Here is an 18,343-nt window from a genome sequence, read left to right as displayed (position 1 = left end):
GCTGAATGAATAATATATGAAGGTTTTTTTTTAATGGATTATCACTGTCTAAGGGGATTATAGCCATCCCTGAATTTTCACCTTAATTAAAATGTCAAAGGCATAACATAAGGACACTCAAACAAATCAAATAAGAACAACATAAATGATGCATATACGATATCTAAATACAAACTGAAATAAAACTAGGACCATACTCTGGACTCTAACTTTGTACAGTGATCGTTTATATGCTGTACATTGGTAGTGCAAGTCTAGTATATTGTATATTGATGGCAAGATGATTAACTTAAAATACATAGAAGAGTATTGACAACTATACAATGAATCTATATACAGTATACACAAGTATTTACAGGTATGTAAACTATACAATGAATCTAATATATACAGTATACACAAGGTATGTTATATAGGCTAGTACTATTACTACTACTATCTTTCTCATAATATTGACACATTTTTGACTTCCTACCTCATAATTTTAACTTCCTATCTAATATTTCTGACTTGTTATTTCATAATTTCTGTTTGTCAGATAGTCTTCTGAAATGTAAATTTTATATTTTAACTGCCTGCACCGATTGTCTGTTTAAAGGGACAGTTCACCCCAAAATCAAAAATAGACATTTTTTACTCTTACCTGTAGTGCTTTTTTAACCATCTAGATTGTTTTGGTGTGAGTTGCAGAGTTTCTGTTGAGTTTTTCAATTTTTTTTTTTGGCGCTTTGAGCAACACAAGCCGAGTGCCATCTAGTCCCATTATATTAAAATAAATGCACACATCTCTACGGCCGATATCCCCAAAACTCGGCAACTCACACCAAAACAATCTAGATGGATAAATAGCACTACAGGTAAGAGGGAATATGTATATTTTTGATTTTAGGGTGAACTGTCCCTTTAACATTGTTTTGTATTAATTGGCTGAATTGTCCTACTTTGCATGATGCTGCTTTACTCCTATAAGCTTTTTATCCTGTTCAGCTGCTTCATGTTTTGGCTTCTCCTGTTCTAATTTTACATGTTGTGTGTTGTTTCTAAGTTAACATCTTGCCAAGGGACAACAGTTGAAAATTAGCCTTTTGGCTAAATTTAAAGCAATGTTGATCAATGTGCATTGTCCCTGAAAATAAATAAAATAACAGTTATTTTGGCTTAATATCTTATCATTTTGACTTACCACGAATAGCCTTTTTTCTATTACACTTACTGTAAATTTTCAGGAGCTTTCAGCCACCTTTATCATCTGAGCAAACTGGAAGTAGCCCCCATACAGTCTATGAGCAGACCTTGTGCTAAGTCATTATTTTCATAACTGACTTTTTTTTTGGCGCGAATTAGCTTACTTTGCGTGTGTATGAAGTACTATAGAAAATAATAAATGTTAAGCGAATCAAATAAATAAATAAAACTTTTTTTTTTTTAAAAACCTAATTTGAAAAAAATTCCACGCCTCTTCCGTCCTTGTCTGCGCGCGCACTCCCGGAAGTATATACGTCACGGTTTGACGTAGCAACGCTGTTTGTGACTTGCGAAATGGAGATAGGAGGTGTTCGGGAAAAACAAGCCTCTTTATTTGAGGATTTTTGTACTTAAATAAAACCGAAACATCGGCTGGATACTAACATACACCTCATGAAAGTAAGTAGTTGTCGACTGGCATTAGCCTTTAGCTGAACCTTCCTGTAGCGTAATTTTTTTTAGAGGTGTAATCAGTCAGGCCAGACTACTAGCCTAACGTTTCCCTTTAGAAAGTCGTTAGCTTTTATTACATGACATAATGATACCTGTGAACTGGTTAGAGATTTTAATGGTGCTCAGTAGCATATGCTCTCTCTTATTATTTTATTTCGTATATCATACATTAAATTCTGGTGGTTTATTTGTGAAATTCAAAAAGGTTCAGGGCATATCTGCCAAATCAGGAAACACCCATCATAGCTAGAATACTTTGTACTTTGTTTTGATGGAGAAATATCTGTTGCCAGTGTTGGTAACAATGGCTGGTATGTTGTTGATCAACATGGTCTGCTTTCTGTCTGAAATCCATATAGTTTCCTTTGCATTAGTGCTGAAACAAGTAGTCCATTAATCATTAGTCTGTTATCAGAAAATCAATTGCTGGCTATTTTGACAATTGATTAATCCTTTATGTTATTTATAAAGGAAGTTATTGGGCTGTCAGGCCTTTTCTGACTTTTTATAGTAAAAACAACTAATTGATTTAATGGAAAAACCAGTCGACAGATGAAAATACCTGTTAATTGCAGCAAGAAATCTTGGTCTACCAGCTGTACAGTGTGTGGATCATAAGCTGCTAATGAAGAAGTTTACAAAGCGACAAAGAGACTCAGCAAGCTACTATGAGTCCAGGAGAGGTGGCTGCTTGTTACTTTTTGAAAAAGCTCTTAAGAGTCTTGAGTTCTTCTTCCTCTGGATTGTAAAGAGAGATGCCTGCGAGAGTTGATTTTTCGCTGACCAGCCTCTCTTTTGGGAGGATGAGTCATCAGCTCACGACAACACTGTAGAAGACGAACACGGTTTGAGCTTTTGATCCTGTTTTAGTGAATCCTCCCCTCATTGATGTCTCCTTTCTTTGCAGTGCAGCACTCGGTAGGATGATCAGGAATCAAGAAGAAGTAGTAAGTAACCTCCCGCTCTCTTTCTCCGCATTAAACCGGAATATTAATTTCTAATGTGAGCTCTCTTGTTGGTGAAACCTAAAAAGAAATTTCTACAGGGAAATATACCCTTTTAAACTTCCACTTATCAAATACCAAAGAACAATAACGCCACTGATGTGTCTATAAGCATATGAGGAACTTCATCTCTTTTGAAGAGGTGTCATGTGTCTACACAGCAATCTACTGTAGATTTCTATCTGTTGGTTTAACCACCATACAGCAAAACACACACACGCACTCACACACACACGCACACAAGCACCACAGCGGTTGTTTTTTTATTTTTTTTTATTTAAACAAGTGAAACATTGACTCTGTTTCTGTCCTTCAGGAGTTTGTTGCAGTGCGGGTCCAAGATCCCCGCGTTCAGAACGAAGGCTCGTGGAATTCACATGTGGATTATAAAATATTCCTACATGTGAGTATGAACAATTAAATTACAATATATCCAGTCATGTTTAGTGTGAGCTACTTGGGAGTAATTTAGAGCTGAAACGACTAGTCAGTTAGTCGATTAATCGTTTTAATCAATCGACAGATGTCCGTTTTCAGGCAGAAACACTCTCTTGTTTCAGCTTCTCCAATGTAAAGATTTGCTGCTTTTTGCACTGTTGGTCACACATTTGCAGACAACACCTTGAAGACTGAGAGGGGGGCATCTGTCACCATTTTCTAAAATTATTTCTGGAAAATAATTGTCAGAATAATCGACATATAAAAACATGACATGATAAAAACAGATGAAAGACACACAAATGAACTAGCCTTGCCTTAAGACAAGACGACTTGATGATACTTAGTTTCTCACCAGATAAGAATTACCGGTAGTTTTTTACCAGTGTACTAATTTTTGACACTAATCTACAAACTTACAGTTTTGTATTAATCCTGTCTCATACTAGAAAATACTTTTGAAGGTAATAGGAAGATTAAATAGACGAGAGCTTCAGACGCCCCTACCACACCATAAAAAGACCCTTTTCAGTTTCAGCTTAATTTAACCCCAGTCTTTGGAAACCACTGAGTACGCAGCAGATAGATTCCTTACGTTCTGTTTGGACAGGAGTTGGTGTTGTTGTCTGGGCAGCGGCCTGTGATGAGGAATGCTGTGTCAGCAGCAAGGCTCCATGCCTAGACGGATGTGTTGTGTGGGCGTTGACTCATGAAATTGGCTAAAATCATGTGACCTCACATGATCTTACATCATTTTGTCTGTGGTCGATATGCTGTTGTCTTTCACGGGTAAATGTGAGCCCCCAAATGCGCACAGTGTTAGAATTAGAAATGCAGAAAGTTAAAACAAGTAGCTTTTCCAGATATTTCAGCTAATCTCACCTCCACAAACACCTTCTAGAAAAACACTTCTCACTGCTTTTATCACTGTACAGAAACTGTAAACCTGCCCAACATTTAACTATTTCAACTGTCGTCTAAAATGTTTTAACCTAAATTGAAACACTTGGATGCATATTTGTATAGAATATTTTAAAGCTCATAAAAACATGCTTCAATGTCTAATCTGTCTTAACAGCATGTAGAACTGCAACTAACAATTATATTCACTATCAATTATTCTGCAGATTATTTTCTCAATAAACTGATGAATCGTTTTGTCTATAAAATGTCAGAAAATAGTAAAAAGTGCCTGTTATAATTTCCCACAGTCCAAAGTGACATCTTGTGTTGCCCGACCGACGCGCCAAAACCCAAAGATCTTCAGTTTACTATCATGTCTGACGAAGAAAAGCAACACTCATATTTGAGAAGCTGGAACCAGCAAGTGTTTGGCATTTTTGCATAAAAAAATGACTAAAACAATTATTTGATTATCAAAATAGTTGCTGATTTATTTTCAGTTGATCAACTAATCAAATAATTGACTAATCAATGCAGCTCTAATAATATGTCTGAATAACGGTGATCAGTACGTTAAAGGGTACTTTTCCACGGTGAAGAAGTGATGTGAGGACCTTGATCCTCTAATGGAATTTGTTCTTCTGCTTTAATGACATTAACTTAACCAACGCTGCTTGTAATTGATTATGGCCTGTCAGAAGGTGGCGTGTTACGCACGCATCACTGGACTGTGTCACACGTTGCTGGAACAAACCTGACATGTGATAATGCTTCACTTCTGACATAATCTCAGCAGGAGTTGAACAGCTGGAGCATGAGTCATTCCAGTTTAAACATTAGTCCCAAAAATAGACAAGATTAATTGTGAATAAATTGCTATACATTTTAAAATTAAAGGATAAGGCTGGTGATATTTTATATTTTTCTTATTGTCAACAAATCCCATGAAATGACCAAAACAAATAATGTGTTAGTCCGTCTCTCAATGCTTTCTGATTTCCCTATTCTGTCTGTGACATTCAGCCCCAAGGCCATAAGTTCCTGAAGATGTAAATCTTTAAAAATGAATCACAAATATTTTGTTTTATTTTTAAAAAAGGCTCCGTAATTTTCTAAAACATCTGGTCACTGTAGTTTTTAGCAAACATTACTCAATCAGGAGGAAATAGTGCATTTGTTGGGGACTATTTTCAGCGGTGGATGAATCCAGATTCTGTGCTCTAGTGTTTCCAGCAGCAGGACGGTGTGTGTGGGATTGTCTCAAACTACAGTGTGTGTGTGTTCATGGTAAGGAAGGAACACGTCACGCAGTGCAACAGTGTGGCTCATTGATGTATTTTTAGTTTTTGGACAACAATGGAGCTCTGTGGCATAGAGGAAGAAGATACATCAGGCTTTGGATACACGCACAGTACTTGTTAGTAGGATCACATTATTGTTGGTTTTGGTCTTTTTCACGGGATCTGTTGACTCTAAGAAAAATATAAAATATTGCCACACTTAAATGAGATTTCACATCGCCTCATACTTTGTCTCTGTATAATCTAGTATTGTTGACTGTAAAACATTTATTTTTTTCATTCCCAGACCAACAGTAAAGCCTTCACAGCCAAGACGTCCTGCGTGCGTCGGCGCTACAGTGAGTTTGTCTGGCTCAAGAAGCAGCTTCAGAAGAATTCTGGTTTGGTGTAAGTTGTTGTGGAGAGTGAGCGGCTAGTCCTGTTCTCGTATTCTTTCTTCCCAGAGAAGATCGTAGTGACCATTCAACGTAGGCCTGAGGCCCGGGGGCAATTTAGCATGGACTGCCATGTGAGAGCTTCTCACTGCCATGTGAGAGCTTCACATCTCAAGATCAAAGAGGAAAATTTTCCAGCATTAATTTGTTGCTACTTTAATATTTTTATATTAACAATAGATCAAATGACTCTGTAATATGAAAGGGGTCGCTCATAGTGACTAACCCACAGAGAATTATCAACTGTGTAGTTCCCCTCAGGTCTACAGGGGATTTTATCATCCTTTAGCTCATTGTTTTGGTTTCACAGCCCGCAAATTTCTGTTTTGATTCAGTCCAAACGCCTTCACCAACCTCCAGCAGCAGCAGGCAGCTGTTTTCAGTGAAAACACTCTACAAACCCACTGTACACCACCTGCTCAGCAGCAAACAGCAGACCGACACAGTTAGAGACTAGCTGGTGAACATAGAGGAGCATTTAGCAGCTAAAGAACCAGATATTTCCTCAGGAGGTGGTGTAAACCAAAACGGGGCTAAAATGAGAGTAAATATTGTTCTCCTTATACATGCTTCCCTTGGGTGATGTAATCCGCAGACATGGGATTTCTTTTCACTGTTATGCGGATGACACGCAGTTGTACCTCCCTGTCGAGCCCACTGACCTCAGTACGCTGAGTTCTCTGCAGGACTGCCTGTCTGACATAAAAAATTGGATGTCGATAAATTTTCTTCAGCTCAACTCAAATAAAACTGAAATCCTTGTTATTGGGCCCCAACACATCACTAAACAAATACTGCCATCTACTGGTAACCTGTCACAACATGTCGAGCCTGTTGCAAGAAATCTTGGTGTCCTGTTTGATAGCAATTTATGTTTTGAGCAACATTTCACTGAGCTCGTCCAATCATGTTTTTATCACCTCAGAAATATTGCAAAAATACAATCTATTTTAAATCTTAGTGATGCAGAAACTGTTGTGCATGCTTTTATCTCCTCACACCTCGATTACTGTAACAGCCTGTTCACACGTATTAATCAAAAAACTGTGAAACGACTGCAGACTGTACAGAACTCAGCTGCTCGGCTGTAAACCAGGACCGAGAGGTTCGATCACATCACACCTGGTTCAGCCTCTTTACATCGGCTCCCTGTTGGTTTTAGGATTGATTTTCAGATCTTGTTGATTACTTTTAAGGCTCTTCATGGCCCCAGACTATATTTTAGACCTTGTAATCCCTTATGAACATTCACGTAGTTTGAGATCTTCGGGCAGGGGTCTCATGTCTGTTCCTGAGTCCGGGATGAAAACTAAGGGGGACAGAGCTTTTGCTATCAGGGCCCCGAGGCTCTGGAACAACCTGCCCGAAGACATCAGGCTGTCTGAGTCAGTGTCTTCGTTTAAGTCTCGTCTCAAAACACATTTTTATCTGAAAGCAGATCCTGATTTTACCTGAACTGTTTATTTTACTGTTTAATTTATAGCTTTTGTGTATTTTATGTGTTTTATTTCTTTATATTTCGTCATTCACTGTGGTATTTTATTTTTCTTGTTGTGAAGCACTTTGTACTTTGTTTTGATAAGTGCTCTATAAATAAAGTTTTATTATTATTATTAAATATTGGACTCACATTTACCAGGTGGCCAGAAACACGACTCCAAATGAATGCTAATGTTGCTACGTAACTGCTGGACGTGTAAATAAGCAACTGTTTGCAAACACATGGTCTGCATGTCACCATCCTTTCCGAATGTTTCCTTTCCTGGCACTTCTGTATCATATTTATCGAAGTAAATGTGCTGTAGTCTACAAACATGGAGAATGAAGCCTTTTTTTGCTTCTTTTCGTCCTTCTAGGCCAGTCCCAGACCTTCCGGGAAAGTCCTTCTTCTCCTTCAGCAATGAGGACTTCCTGGAGAGGAGAAGGAAAGGACTTCAGGCCTTCTTGGACAAGTCAGTTCTTGTAAAAATTACAATTTTGCAATGCAAGCTACCTGTCAAATATAACTTCCTGATAACAAAGATGTTATTATGTTTATGTATGTTTTTTATTTTTATTTTTTGTCCTGGCAGAGTGCTGCACATGACAGTATGTCTGTCAGACAGCCAGCTCCACCTCTTCCTGCAGACCCAGCTGCCAGTCGGTCACATCCAGGACTGCGTGCAGGGCCACACTCCCTACTCTGTGACGGACGCCATCCTCACCTACGCCTCGTCCAATCGGGGGTTTGCTCAGGCTCAGGAGGAGGATTCAATCAAGGAGCCAAGCTTGACAGTTTCTTATGAGTCCATGGAAAGGTGTGAGGCATCTACACTATTGATATAGACCTAATGATGTGGAAATAACCTTCTACCTTTGCATTATCCCTTCTGTTTTCAGTTAGGTTTATTTAAGGCCCTTCGTGCGGTATCTGTCATACTGCCATTGCAGTGAAAAATCAGCGTGTTGCATAGTCGGATGCTGATTCTCAATAGTTCTACTACCAACCTTTTCACATTCATTAGATTCAGTGTTAATATAAAAAAGATGAATGTAGGTTTTAATGATATATTCTGAACCATTAGTAAATTAATTGCAGCTTCAAATACTTTGAACTGGTTGCAAAGACCCTCGTATGGGTGTAATTGTTGAATGTGTTGAATTAAAGAAATGGTTAAAGACTTATTCACTTTCCTGCCGAGAGTTGGGTAAAAAACTGATACCACGCTTGTATTTGTACGGTAAATATGAAGCTGCAGCCAGTTACCCCCCCCCATAAAACCACAACTTGGTGTTTGTACAGATTAAACAAACAAGATATAACATGTTAATTACTGAGCTTTAGTAGTATGTCACAGTACAGTAAGTGGATTTTGTTACTGTTGGACTGAGCCAGGCTAGCCGTTTTCCCCTGTGTCCAGTCTTTGTGCTAAGCTAAGCTAACCGGCTATAGCTTCATATTTAACATACAGACATGAGAGTGGTGTCGATATTTTCATCTAACTCACGGCAATAAAGTGAAGAAGCATATTTCCCAAAATGTCAAACTATCTCTTTAAGTTCCTGCTCTGTTGAAAGTGTGAGTTAAAATAAATGTTTTCTCTTTACCACTCCACAGTCCAACTCCTCATCAACCTAACATACAAACTAAGGAGATCTTCAGCCCTGAGCTTTTCTCATGTAGTGACTCTGACCCTCTTGTTGGTTTACTGGAGCTCTGTGATCAGGACACAGCTGAGTTACAGTACAAGGAGAAATCCTCAATAATGGTCCTCCAGAAGAACAACCATCTAGAGGCCATTGTTGAGGGCCGTGGCCCGACAGAAGCAACCTTTTTTATAGCCGACAGCCCGGATGACCCTGAGAGTCTCAGCCTTCCAGAACAGAGCCAGCAGAGGAGCTGCCAGATACAGACACCAGTGTTAGTGCACTCGCCCATGGGGACTGGCTTTGAGGAGAACTGTGGGGTGGACAGCGTGTTTGAGGAGTGTTCATTAAGAGAGGAGAGCGTTAGGACTGTTCCTCATCCAAACACAGAGGAGGAGGCTGATCAACGGGAAAGTTCTGAGGAGGAAAGTATAGAAAAGGTCGACTCTGAGCCCGAAAAATGTGTGGATTCTGTAGCAATTTTAGATTTTAAGGACAGTGACGCCAAATCTCAGGAGGTAGTTCTGGAAGACGTCTGCTCTGAGAAGCAGGTTTTAGAAAATCGTGTCATCTCTGAGGTTAATGGTCTCGAGCACGTTGGTAGCACTGAGAGTCACGTTGAAGATGTCAGCTGTCTGGAGGAGTTTAAGACCTCAGACGGGCAAAACAACGAAAAAAGTGATGACTCTGAGAGCAAACAGGCGACCCCACTTGAGTCAGAAATCCATGAAGCGACTGACAATGTGCACAGTGTCCCAGAGGTGGAAAATGGCGGCGATGACACCGTTCAACAAATGGACCAAAAGCAAGTTGAACAGGAAGTGGATTTGGTTGGGACCAGAGACGAGAGCGACGAGGACAGCCACTCACTGCCATCTTCCAACGAGAGCATCGTCACGGTCAGCGATGAAGAAAGCATTTGTGACGAGACCGAGGACTCGATCCGGGCTGCAAACGGCTACATGAAGACGTCTCCTGAGGAGGTCACTCACCGGTCACAAGTAGAGGCCTCCAGTAGAAACATTTTGGACCTACACATGAATGGATGCCCCGTGGAAAAAGAGGACATTCCCGCCCAGGAGGACGAGGACCTGCGATACATGACTGACATCGGTGACTTGAGTAAATCTCTGACCCTTAACTCAACTGTAACTGGTGGAGATTTGACTGAAAGTAGTGACTTCAGCATCTTAGAGACCAGCTGCACGCCTGGATTAGATGATAGTAAATGTACAGAGCAGGAAACCTTGTCCTCGCTGTCTCTGGACGCCTGAGAGGACAGTCACGAGGTGGAGGTGCATTAGTTAAACAGGTGACTCACACCTACACTCCATGAAACCGCATGGGGGGTACCGTATAATTTAAACCTTGTGCTGTCACGCATGTTGTAGGTCTAACTTAGATTTTTTTTAATAGGGTATATTTAATTTTAAAATTTACATCTTCATCTACACTCAGGAACACTAATTATTGGTTTTTCTCCTCTAACTGGCTCCTCTGCCATGCATGATGATTGGCTTTTTGGGAACAGCAGAGGGTGCTCAAGTTCACAAAAAGGATACATGCATCTTTGATTGGGATGATTCATCCATATAAAGATATATAAAAAAGATTTTATTGTTGTGTAAACAGATAAAATTAACATTTTTGAAATCACATTGTAAGTTTAATGTGATTGCTCTAAAATTTAGTCATGTTGTTTTGCGGAGTACTTCTACTACTACTAATCACGAAACATTTGAGAGACAAATTATGATGGAAATATACACTGAAATTAAAAAAAATGGATTCACATTTTTTCAAGTCTATGTCAACCCTCACATGTCCGTATGTAGTTTTGGGTTGCTGTAATTGTTCCTACTGTCCATACTGACTCGAGAGATAGATAGATGAGAAATTTAAAACTCCACAGTCTTCATTCTATCCAAAAATGCTTTCTGAAGTTGAGCTGAGGTAGACAAATCAAGTGGGTTTCTTCTAATGTCACAGCCTATTTAGGACCAATTTCTGTATTTCCAGTGTTTCCTCACTTTAGGAAGGGATCTCTTCACGGCCAGTATGGACAGGAGGAACAATTACAGCAACCCAAAACTGTTTCAGTGTACGTGTTGGCATGTGTGTATTGTTTTAAGACCGACTTGAAAAGATCCGTCTTTAAAGTCACTGCAGAATCACGCACAGCTATTCTCGCACAGCCTCACTTAATGTGAAACCCATAAAAATCACTGTATTATTTAAACTCAACAACTGTGTCCTACTGAATCCTGATAAAGTTTATAGCTGATATAACTCAGCTAACGCAGGATGGCTTGCTTTGTCTTCAGATATCAGAGATCAACATTAAACCAGTTTAGTTAGAACACGAGTTCTGCTCTGAACAAATCATGTTTTATAGGCAGCAGTGTTGACCTGATATGTATTATCAGATGGTGGATCAAAGAGGGAAAAGAAAAGATATTTTAGCCCAACAAAGCACAAATAAATATTTGGTTATGTTCAGAAGAAATTTGATGATTACGATAAAAATGATCAGAATACGAATTTGCAGTGTGGCAACAACAGAAGCAAGCAGTGAATAAGATTGAAACAGTATTTTATTCACCTGGGAACCCCTGTGCAATACCGACACCTTTTCAGTCTTGTGATCTTAATAATGATGTGTATTCTTTTAACATAGTCTGCTCTTTTACTGGATTTTTTTCTTCTTAGTGTGGTGATCAAAACTCCCTAAAGAGGAAACGGATGAATCACATGTGTAGGGCGACACCATGGTTCACATACACTCAGCTTTATCATTGTCAGTCTGGGTGTCATATCAGGTAGGCTGTCCCCCCCCAGTTATTTATTTCATGTTAGAGGCTATATTGCTTTTACCCAACATGTTTTCTAACTAACGACAGTTGGTTAAGGTGAACATGTGTTTTTTTGTTAAATCACAGCCTACATTTAAAAGTATATTTGTCGTGCCATGTTCTGTGAGCGCTGCCAGTTAGTTTGAAACTTTTGTAAGATGGCTACAGTTTGACCTTGACATTGTTTTCACACACACACACTTCTGCTTGTGATTCTAATTATTTTTGTTGCATTTAAAAAAAGGGACCCAGAGTTTATTGTGCACATAGAAATGAGCCTCGTCACTCATCCCGGGTCACAGCCGTGGGATCAAGTTGTTTGATTGTAGAGGACTGGGTTTTGCTTTCTTTCTACACTGTAAATGAGTTCAGGTATTTTTATTTTTTTGCAAAGTTGAGTTGCTTTTTAAAAAGTTTTTTGAAAATAATGTTCAGAGGCAAACACCCCCTTCCAAAGAGACCTATTTTATAACATGGATCTACAAGGGCAATGACAACAACCTGAGTGATGATGTCCGTGTAAATGCAAACTATAATCTAATCTTATTTCAAATAAATAGTTGTCTTCTTTACTGTGTTACATGTGACTGTTCATTTCTGTGGTTTCGTGTTACTGATGTCTTAACCAAACACACATCTCACGGTTTTAAGACACGATATTGGAGCAATCCTGCCACCTAGTGGCTGAAAATGAAACACTGACTTTAATAACTGGATTTAAAATGAAAAATCAGAAAAGGCCAGTGCTATTTTTGTGGATTTCTGTGTTTTACTCCAGATACAATGCGTTTTAAAATACTTTACATAATGTACATAACATCTGCTGATTTTTTTTTTTTTTAAATGTATGTCTGTGACGAGACAAGAGAAATCTACATATTGCTCATTTTAACCAGTGAATTGATAAATGTCCACAATAATTTATACATTTGGGGCTAGGGCTGCGACTAACGATGATTTTCATTATTTATTATTCTGTTAGTTATTTTTTCTGATTAATCAATTCATCGTTTAGTATATTAAACATTTTCAAAGTCTGAAAAATTCCTCTCACCTTTTACCAGAGCCCAATGCGACGTCTTCAAATAACGTTTTATTCAACCAGCAGCCAAAAACCCAAATATATTTAATACATGATATAAAACAGAGAAAAGCAGCAAATCCTCACATTATAGAAGCTTTTGACTTTATTACAAACAATTAACGGATGATCAAAATTGTTGTCGCTTAATTTTCTGTCCATTGATTAACTGATTAATCGACTAATTGTTTTAGCTCTGGTTTGCACGTCGATATTGTAGGCAAGACCTTTACCAATGGTTTATAGTGTACAGGAATAAGTACTACTGCAGCAGATTTACATGATATAATTTACAGAGAGAATGAGAAGGAGAGAGAATAATTTTCAAATTGCAAAAGATTATCTGACAGGGCTGTCTGTGAAATTCATGGCCGGATGTGTCGGCTGCAGCTCTGTAAAAAATAAAAAATAAAAAATTGAAACACACTGTCAGAGAAACATGCATTAATAATTCAGTATTCATTTTAAGCTGCGCCTATCTAACAGTATTACGGAATCATTTTCTTAAATAGGACAACTGATGCTATAATCATGCTTTTGTTGCACATATTTATTCTCACCCATTGCAGCGTTCAGATTGCTTTATGCAGTACTTCTTCCAGCCAGCAGATGCCATAAATGGCAGGTCAACGACTGAATATACCTCAATGGCAATCTGGATGAGTACCAGGGGGACCGTTTCTGTGTATTAGGCCACAGTAATGGTCCATAATGCTGATGATAAGAGAGTGCCTCTGTACCTGTTGGAGCTCAGAGGATGTAGGCAGGGTGCAGGAAGTCTTTGGGGACGATACCCACAGTGCCGTTCAGCTCGCCGACCCACCAGCCGTGAATGTTGTACTCCTGGACCCAAAATTAACAAATAAAACAACTGTAAGTCTCCGAGGGGGACATGGACAAGTAAACGAAACAGGATTAAGCACCAATCTCACATTTTTATTGGAGCGTACTGTGTGTCTCGTATTATTAACATTAGAACAAGCATTCGAATGATTCGAACTGCAATTATATGTGGCTACTAAAATAATAAGGTTAAAAATGCTATTGTACTGTATAAACTCCGCTTTAGCAAAGGAAATCCAGGAGTCTAGATCCCACCAGCAAAACAGCCACGTACAATACTCTAATAGGCGTTGGGGTGCATTAGCCTCGAGGGTTTGCATTCAAAAATGGGGGGGAAACGGTAAACAAGACTATTGAAACAGTGAGTGTCTAAAATAAAACAGCGTTTTTTTTACAGCTCAAAAGCCGTAACAGCAGCCTGCCTGTTTTCCCAGACTAATTATAACAAGACTTCATTTCTGTACTGTGATTAAAAAGGAAAAGAAACAGGATCAGACACTTTTCTGCATTTATACATAAACAATATAATGCTAATTGCGGGTCACAGATTAAATGCACTGTAACTTAAGCTGACCTCAGTTAATAAAATCCTGTACTGAAACAACTTTCTTAGTTTCATTTCACCAAAAGGTGGAAAACCTTTTTTGACAGCTGCTAAAAACAAAATAAGCAGCCAAACATCAACAATATTATAATATTATGCATCCATTTTAAAAGTTTTAATTGATAAATTGATAAATATAAATAAATATTCTTGTCATTAAAAAAACCCCCACTTCAATCTGACTTCTGTCTAATTAAATACAATAAAGGCCCTGCTTTTGACTGACTGAATAAAAACAGAATTTGTATGTATCCTACAAGATGTTAAAAATATAATTGAGACACACTGAGCAGCTGTTTTTAATTTGATTTAAAAATAAATGTCACTCTTTTAAATAGAGGCTTGATTAAAAGTTTCATTATTGTTGTATTATACCTTTGAGGAAGTATCAAAATTAATTCAATCTAATTGTGGGTGGAATGTGAGATTTTATGTTGCATTTAATTTATTAATTTATCAGAACATTAATTGAGAGAGAAAATATACTATAGTTACGGCCAATAAAGAATCGAAAACATGCAGATATTTTACGCGTACGACACATCTTCCATCGCTTTTCCAGATCTAAAAACTCCGTTTTGCAGATTTCAGCCCTCTCACATAAGACTGAAATAGCAAAATATTTAATTCATTCTGTGCTTTAAGCATTTTATGGAACATGACTCACATTAACAACCACATGATCATCTGATCACAGCAGTTGGGCTCTAACTAGATCTGTAGTAGATCAATATTTGGCTAGAGACCAGAGGGGCGTTAAAGCCCAGCAGAGGAGGCACCAGCCGGCCGTCATTTTCCTGCCCTGTTGGAACGGAGAGCCTGGCCACTCATCTCTCCTCTGTTTTCCAGCAGATTGAGAATGGCTGCGTGAACAGTACATCTCAGCACTGAGGAGAAGACGAAACGCTCAACTACACACAAGCACATACTACGTACGTGCAAGCGCATGTAAGCACACGCATACACAAGTGTGGTGTTTTTCCACTGATAACGTAATGTCTCAGATAGGAATCAGACTTCACTTCTTGTTCTTTCGGGTTCTAGTTGTAAAAACACACACATACTCTGACATGATGGACGGCATTTTGTCAAAGGTTCAGCCTATCATCCGGACCTGACACCTCTTTCAAGCCAGAGGAATGAGGCCTGCAGCTAATGAGTGGTGTTTGGACAGCAAGGATGAATGGATCGCTTAGAAAGTGATAAACCACAAGACTCAAGTGTTCTTACAGCACAAACAGGTACCCACAATGAGCTAGATTGTCCATCCAGGCCTCATCGTTTTCCCCTACGAACCTCACTGACAGCTCTGACTGGGATGTTCTAGTATGTTTGGCTCTCTGACAAACTGACTGGCAATTCAGTGTGTGTTTGAGCTCATAACGCAGGGGAAAGTTAAGTCTGAAATGGTCTTTTTATGCTCCCCATAAGACTGTAGAGGGAAAAGCCCGGTTGCGGAAAGCTGGCTCTGGTTCCCATTCGTGATAACGTGAACAGAGGAGGAGAGGGGAGACAGACGGACGGGGGGGAGGCATCGGCGAGAGGGAGCGAAACAGTTTTTCTCTCCCTTGGGGGCGTCGCAGCACTATTCCACCAACCGTAGTGACAGAGAGTTTTATTTATCTCCGCGGCCCATCTGTGCAGTCGGTCTCAAATTCTCCCTGAGAAAGGTCTTTTGGATTATCAGCGCCGCCATTTTAATACAACTGCTACATCACAGAGTGGGTGCCAATGGCAGTGGAAGTCTGTCAGGCGTGCAGAGTCCATCTTCCTCATACTTGAAATGGGTTCATCCAGAGTACACCTGCTGTAATAGGGACATTCCAAGAGGCGTGGAGAGTAAATTATCCAAATGACAAAAACTATGCTAACTCCTCAATGTCCCCTTCCTTCTGTTTGTTTTCCTCTTTTTGTCTTTTAGGTTGATTAGTTTTTGTGTGATTTTGCACCTTAAGCTCTGAAACGCTAAAGCTGGGGCAAAGAACAGGCGTATTTCGGCTCATTGTGGGGCTGTGAATGATTGGACGAGTTGTTTAGTATTCATCTGAAATGGAAGATGTTCCCTTCGAGATGCTCTGGGGCGTCCCTGAGCGGGTTCTGGGACATGTCTGGTTTTATCTCATTAACAAGATGTGCCAGGATACAGTGTGTTGTCTGAGTGTGAGGGGTGACACATATCAGAGCCTGTGTTTGCTGCAACCTGGATGCAGATCAAATCGACTCTGTGTGTGAGCAGAGAGGAGGGAGGGGGGCCAAACAGCGCCGTGTCGTGGCGGCTGCGGCGCGTTGACTAGTTGACCTCCTGGTGACTCCTCCGCCGAGAGAGCGGGGAATGAGCGTGGGCGGGGCTGGCACTGAGAGTGGGTTGCCATGACAACACCTGCAGTGTACCGGCGCGATCGTTTATTTACCACTCAGGGGGCTGGCTAATGGTGGCATTCTGATAGGCCCATCGCTCATGTTCCCGACTGGAGGACGGATTGACAGCTACCCGAGCCTGAAGCGGGGAGAAGGTGAGTCGAGGTTGGTTGGATGCGGTAAAAACAACGGGTGAGGCAGTGTCACGCCACCACCACGTACCTAAACAAAACACAGCTTTAATATCTCTTTCTTTCAGGAAACGCACCTTTTTCGGGGGGAAAATGTAAAATTCTTTCTGCAGAGATTGCGACTGCATGTCCTCTTCCTTTCCTCTTTTCCTTTCTCATCTTGTTCTCAAACACACACACACACATGCTGCCAGATGAAACACACACACACACACACACACACACACACTCAAACACAATCCCAAATGCATACAAACTAGGGGGAGTGCTAATAAGCCTGACACATGAGGCATCTTTCCTCGGCCACCAGCTGACTGAGGCAGGCCTTGGGCGTGATGGAGCGCAGGAAGTCTCTCATTGCCCTGCTGCTGAACCCGCCGCCTGGGTGTTACAATCTCTCCCTCCCTCCCTCCTTGCCCATCTCCAACCCCCTCCCTCCTATTCCCCTCTTTCCATCTCTCCTGTAGCAGTCTTTCTGCTTGCATCCTCTCTGGGGTTTTTTTTTTTTCTGCGTTTCTTTCTCTTTCTCCTCTACATAGACTCATCAGATGCACTGCAGCTCTCTGCAGTTCTTCCATCACTGGTCACTCTAACAAAGAAACATGGACACCTCTACCAGACAGAAGCACATGATTTGTAACCCGTTATCAGGTTAGCGAGCTCTCCTCACTGCTCATACGGGTACACCTCACAAATGACCTGATAATACCTGAAACTGTAGGGAAAAGTGCTTATTTTCGGGGGGGTTATAAGGATTCGGTGCCAAAAGAAATCTTGTCGAAATTCATCCAGAAATATGGATGATAATTCTGCACAACCAGAGATCGAAATGGCTACTTAGTGTCCATTTTTTTCCAAGTGGGCTTTTAATTAAAATCAGTGGATTGGTTTCAAATTGGATACATGACAGAGCATGAGAACGTTTGAAAATATCTCAGGGACGATGAGATTTAATAAAAAGAAAATCTACTTGCTCCTTTCTAATGCACGCCTGGGATTACAGATAGCTCCTTAACTTAATAGCAATTTAAAGTGGATTTGTGTATGCCACTGAGTGTCTGTAATGATGGCTGTTTACGCCGCCCCTCATTTATAATAATTAAGCAGAATGGATTGGGGGTGGGTTGCTCGGACGCGGTTCTGGGCTATTGGCTTGGGCTGAATAATGACCTACTGTAGTTGACCGGGGGATGACCGCTGCCTCCTGCATGACCCCAAACCCCAGACTCACCCCCTGCTACTTTGGGTGGTAAATAGGATGTCTTGCCTGTCTATAGCGTCTTGGTGTCTATGGCCACAATAGCAGCTAGGGGTCTTTAAATGGGTGTGTGACAGAGAAAAGGAGAAAGGAGAGGGGGGACAGGGTTCACACAAAAGAATAAAGGGATCCACTCTCTTTGTCTCTCTTGCTTGACTTTTCCCATCTGATTGTTTGCTCACTTTTCCTTTTCTTCAGCCGCATTCAGTCGGTGTGACCTGCAGGCAGCGGGCCAAAACGGCTTGTTAAACA

General features: G+C 40.2%; 2 protein-coding genes across 8 annotated transcripts in view; one reads left to right on the top strand and one right to left on the bottom strand.

The window, feature by feature from the left end:
* Positions 1-1,490: 1,490 nt before the first annotated feature.
* Positions 1,491-12,328, top strand: snx11 (sorting nexin 11). 5 transcript variants are annotated; one of them, XM_044180056.1, is made up of 7 exons: positions 1,491-1,644; positions 2,606-2,645; positions 3,019-3,105; positions 5,631-5,731; positions 7,635-7,730; positions 7,851-8,075; positions 8,876-12,328. In XM_044180056.1, exons 2-7 carry the CDS (start codon positions 2,622-2,624, stop codon positions 10,176-10,178), a joined length of 1,836 nt encoding a protein of 611 aa, XP_044035991.1. In that variant the 5' UTR covers positions 1,491-1,644; positions 2,606-2,621; the 3' UTR covers positions 10,179-12,328. The 5 variants fall into 5 exon arrangements, with proteins under 5 accessions (XP_044035991.1, XP_044035992.1, XP_044035994.1 ...); XM_044180057.1 differs by having other exon boundaries at positions 1,508-1,644; positions 2,611-2,645; XM_044180059.1 differs by lacking the exon at positions 5,631-5,731 and having other exon boundaries at positions 1,518-1,644; positions 2,611-2,645.
* A 592-nt stretch (positions 12,329-12,920) lies between these two features.
* Positions 12,921-18,343, bottom strand: part of skap1 (src kinase associated phosphoprotein 1) — a 34,241-nt gene continuing 28,818 nt past the window's right edge. For all 3 annotated transcript variants that reach the window (XM_044180075.1, XM_044180074.1, XM_044180073.1), the window contains exons 12-13: positions 13,578-13,680; positions 12,921-13,229 (exon numbers count right to left, since the gene is read on the bottom strand). In XM_044180075.1, coding sequence (XP_044036010.1) covers positions 13,588-13,680 — 93 coding nt within the window. In that variant the 3' untranslated portion in view covers positions 12,921-13,229; positions 13,578-13,587. The remainder of the gene's footprint in view (positions 13,230-13,577; positions 13,681-18,343) is intronic.

Source organism: Siniperca chuatsi, linkage group LG20 (assembly GCF_020085105.1).
Source record: "Siniperca chuatsi isolate FFG_IHB_CAS linkage group LG20, ASM2008510v1, whole genome shotgun sequence".
NCBI classification, from domain to species: Eukaryota; Metazoa; Chordata; class Actinopteri; order Centrarchiformes; family Sinipercidae; genus Siniperca; species Siniperca chuatsi.
Note: the sequence above shows the minus strand (reverse complement) of the source record. Positions and strands in the feature narration are given on the sequence as shown.

Excerpts from the sequence above, each read along its gene's own strand:
- snx11 (XM_044180056.1), top strand. The coding sequence starts at position 2,622 with ATGATCAGGAATCAAGAAGAAGTA. Across the intron at positions 3,106-5,630 it reads ATTATAAAATATTCCTACAT|ACCAACAGTAAAGCCTTCAC; the intron begins GTGAGTATGAAC and ends TTTCATTCCCAG. Across the intron at positions 8,076-8,875 it reads TCTTATGAGTCCATGGAAAG|TCCAACTCCTCATCAACCTA; the intron begins GTGTGAGGCATC and ends ACCACTCCACAG.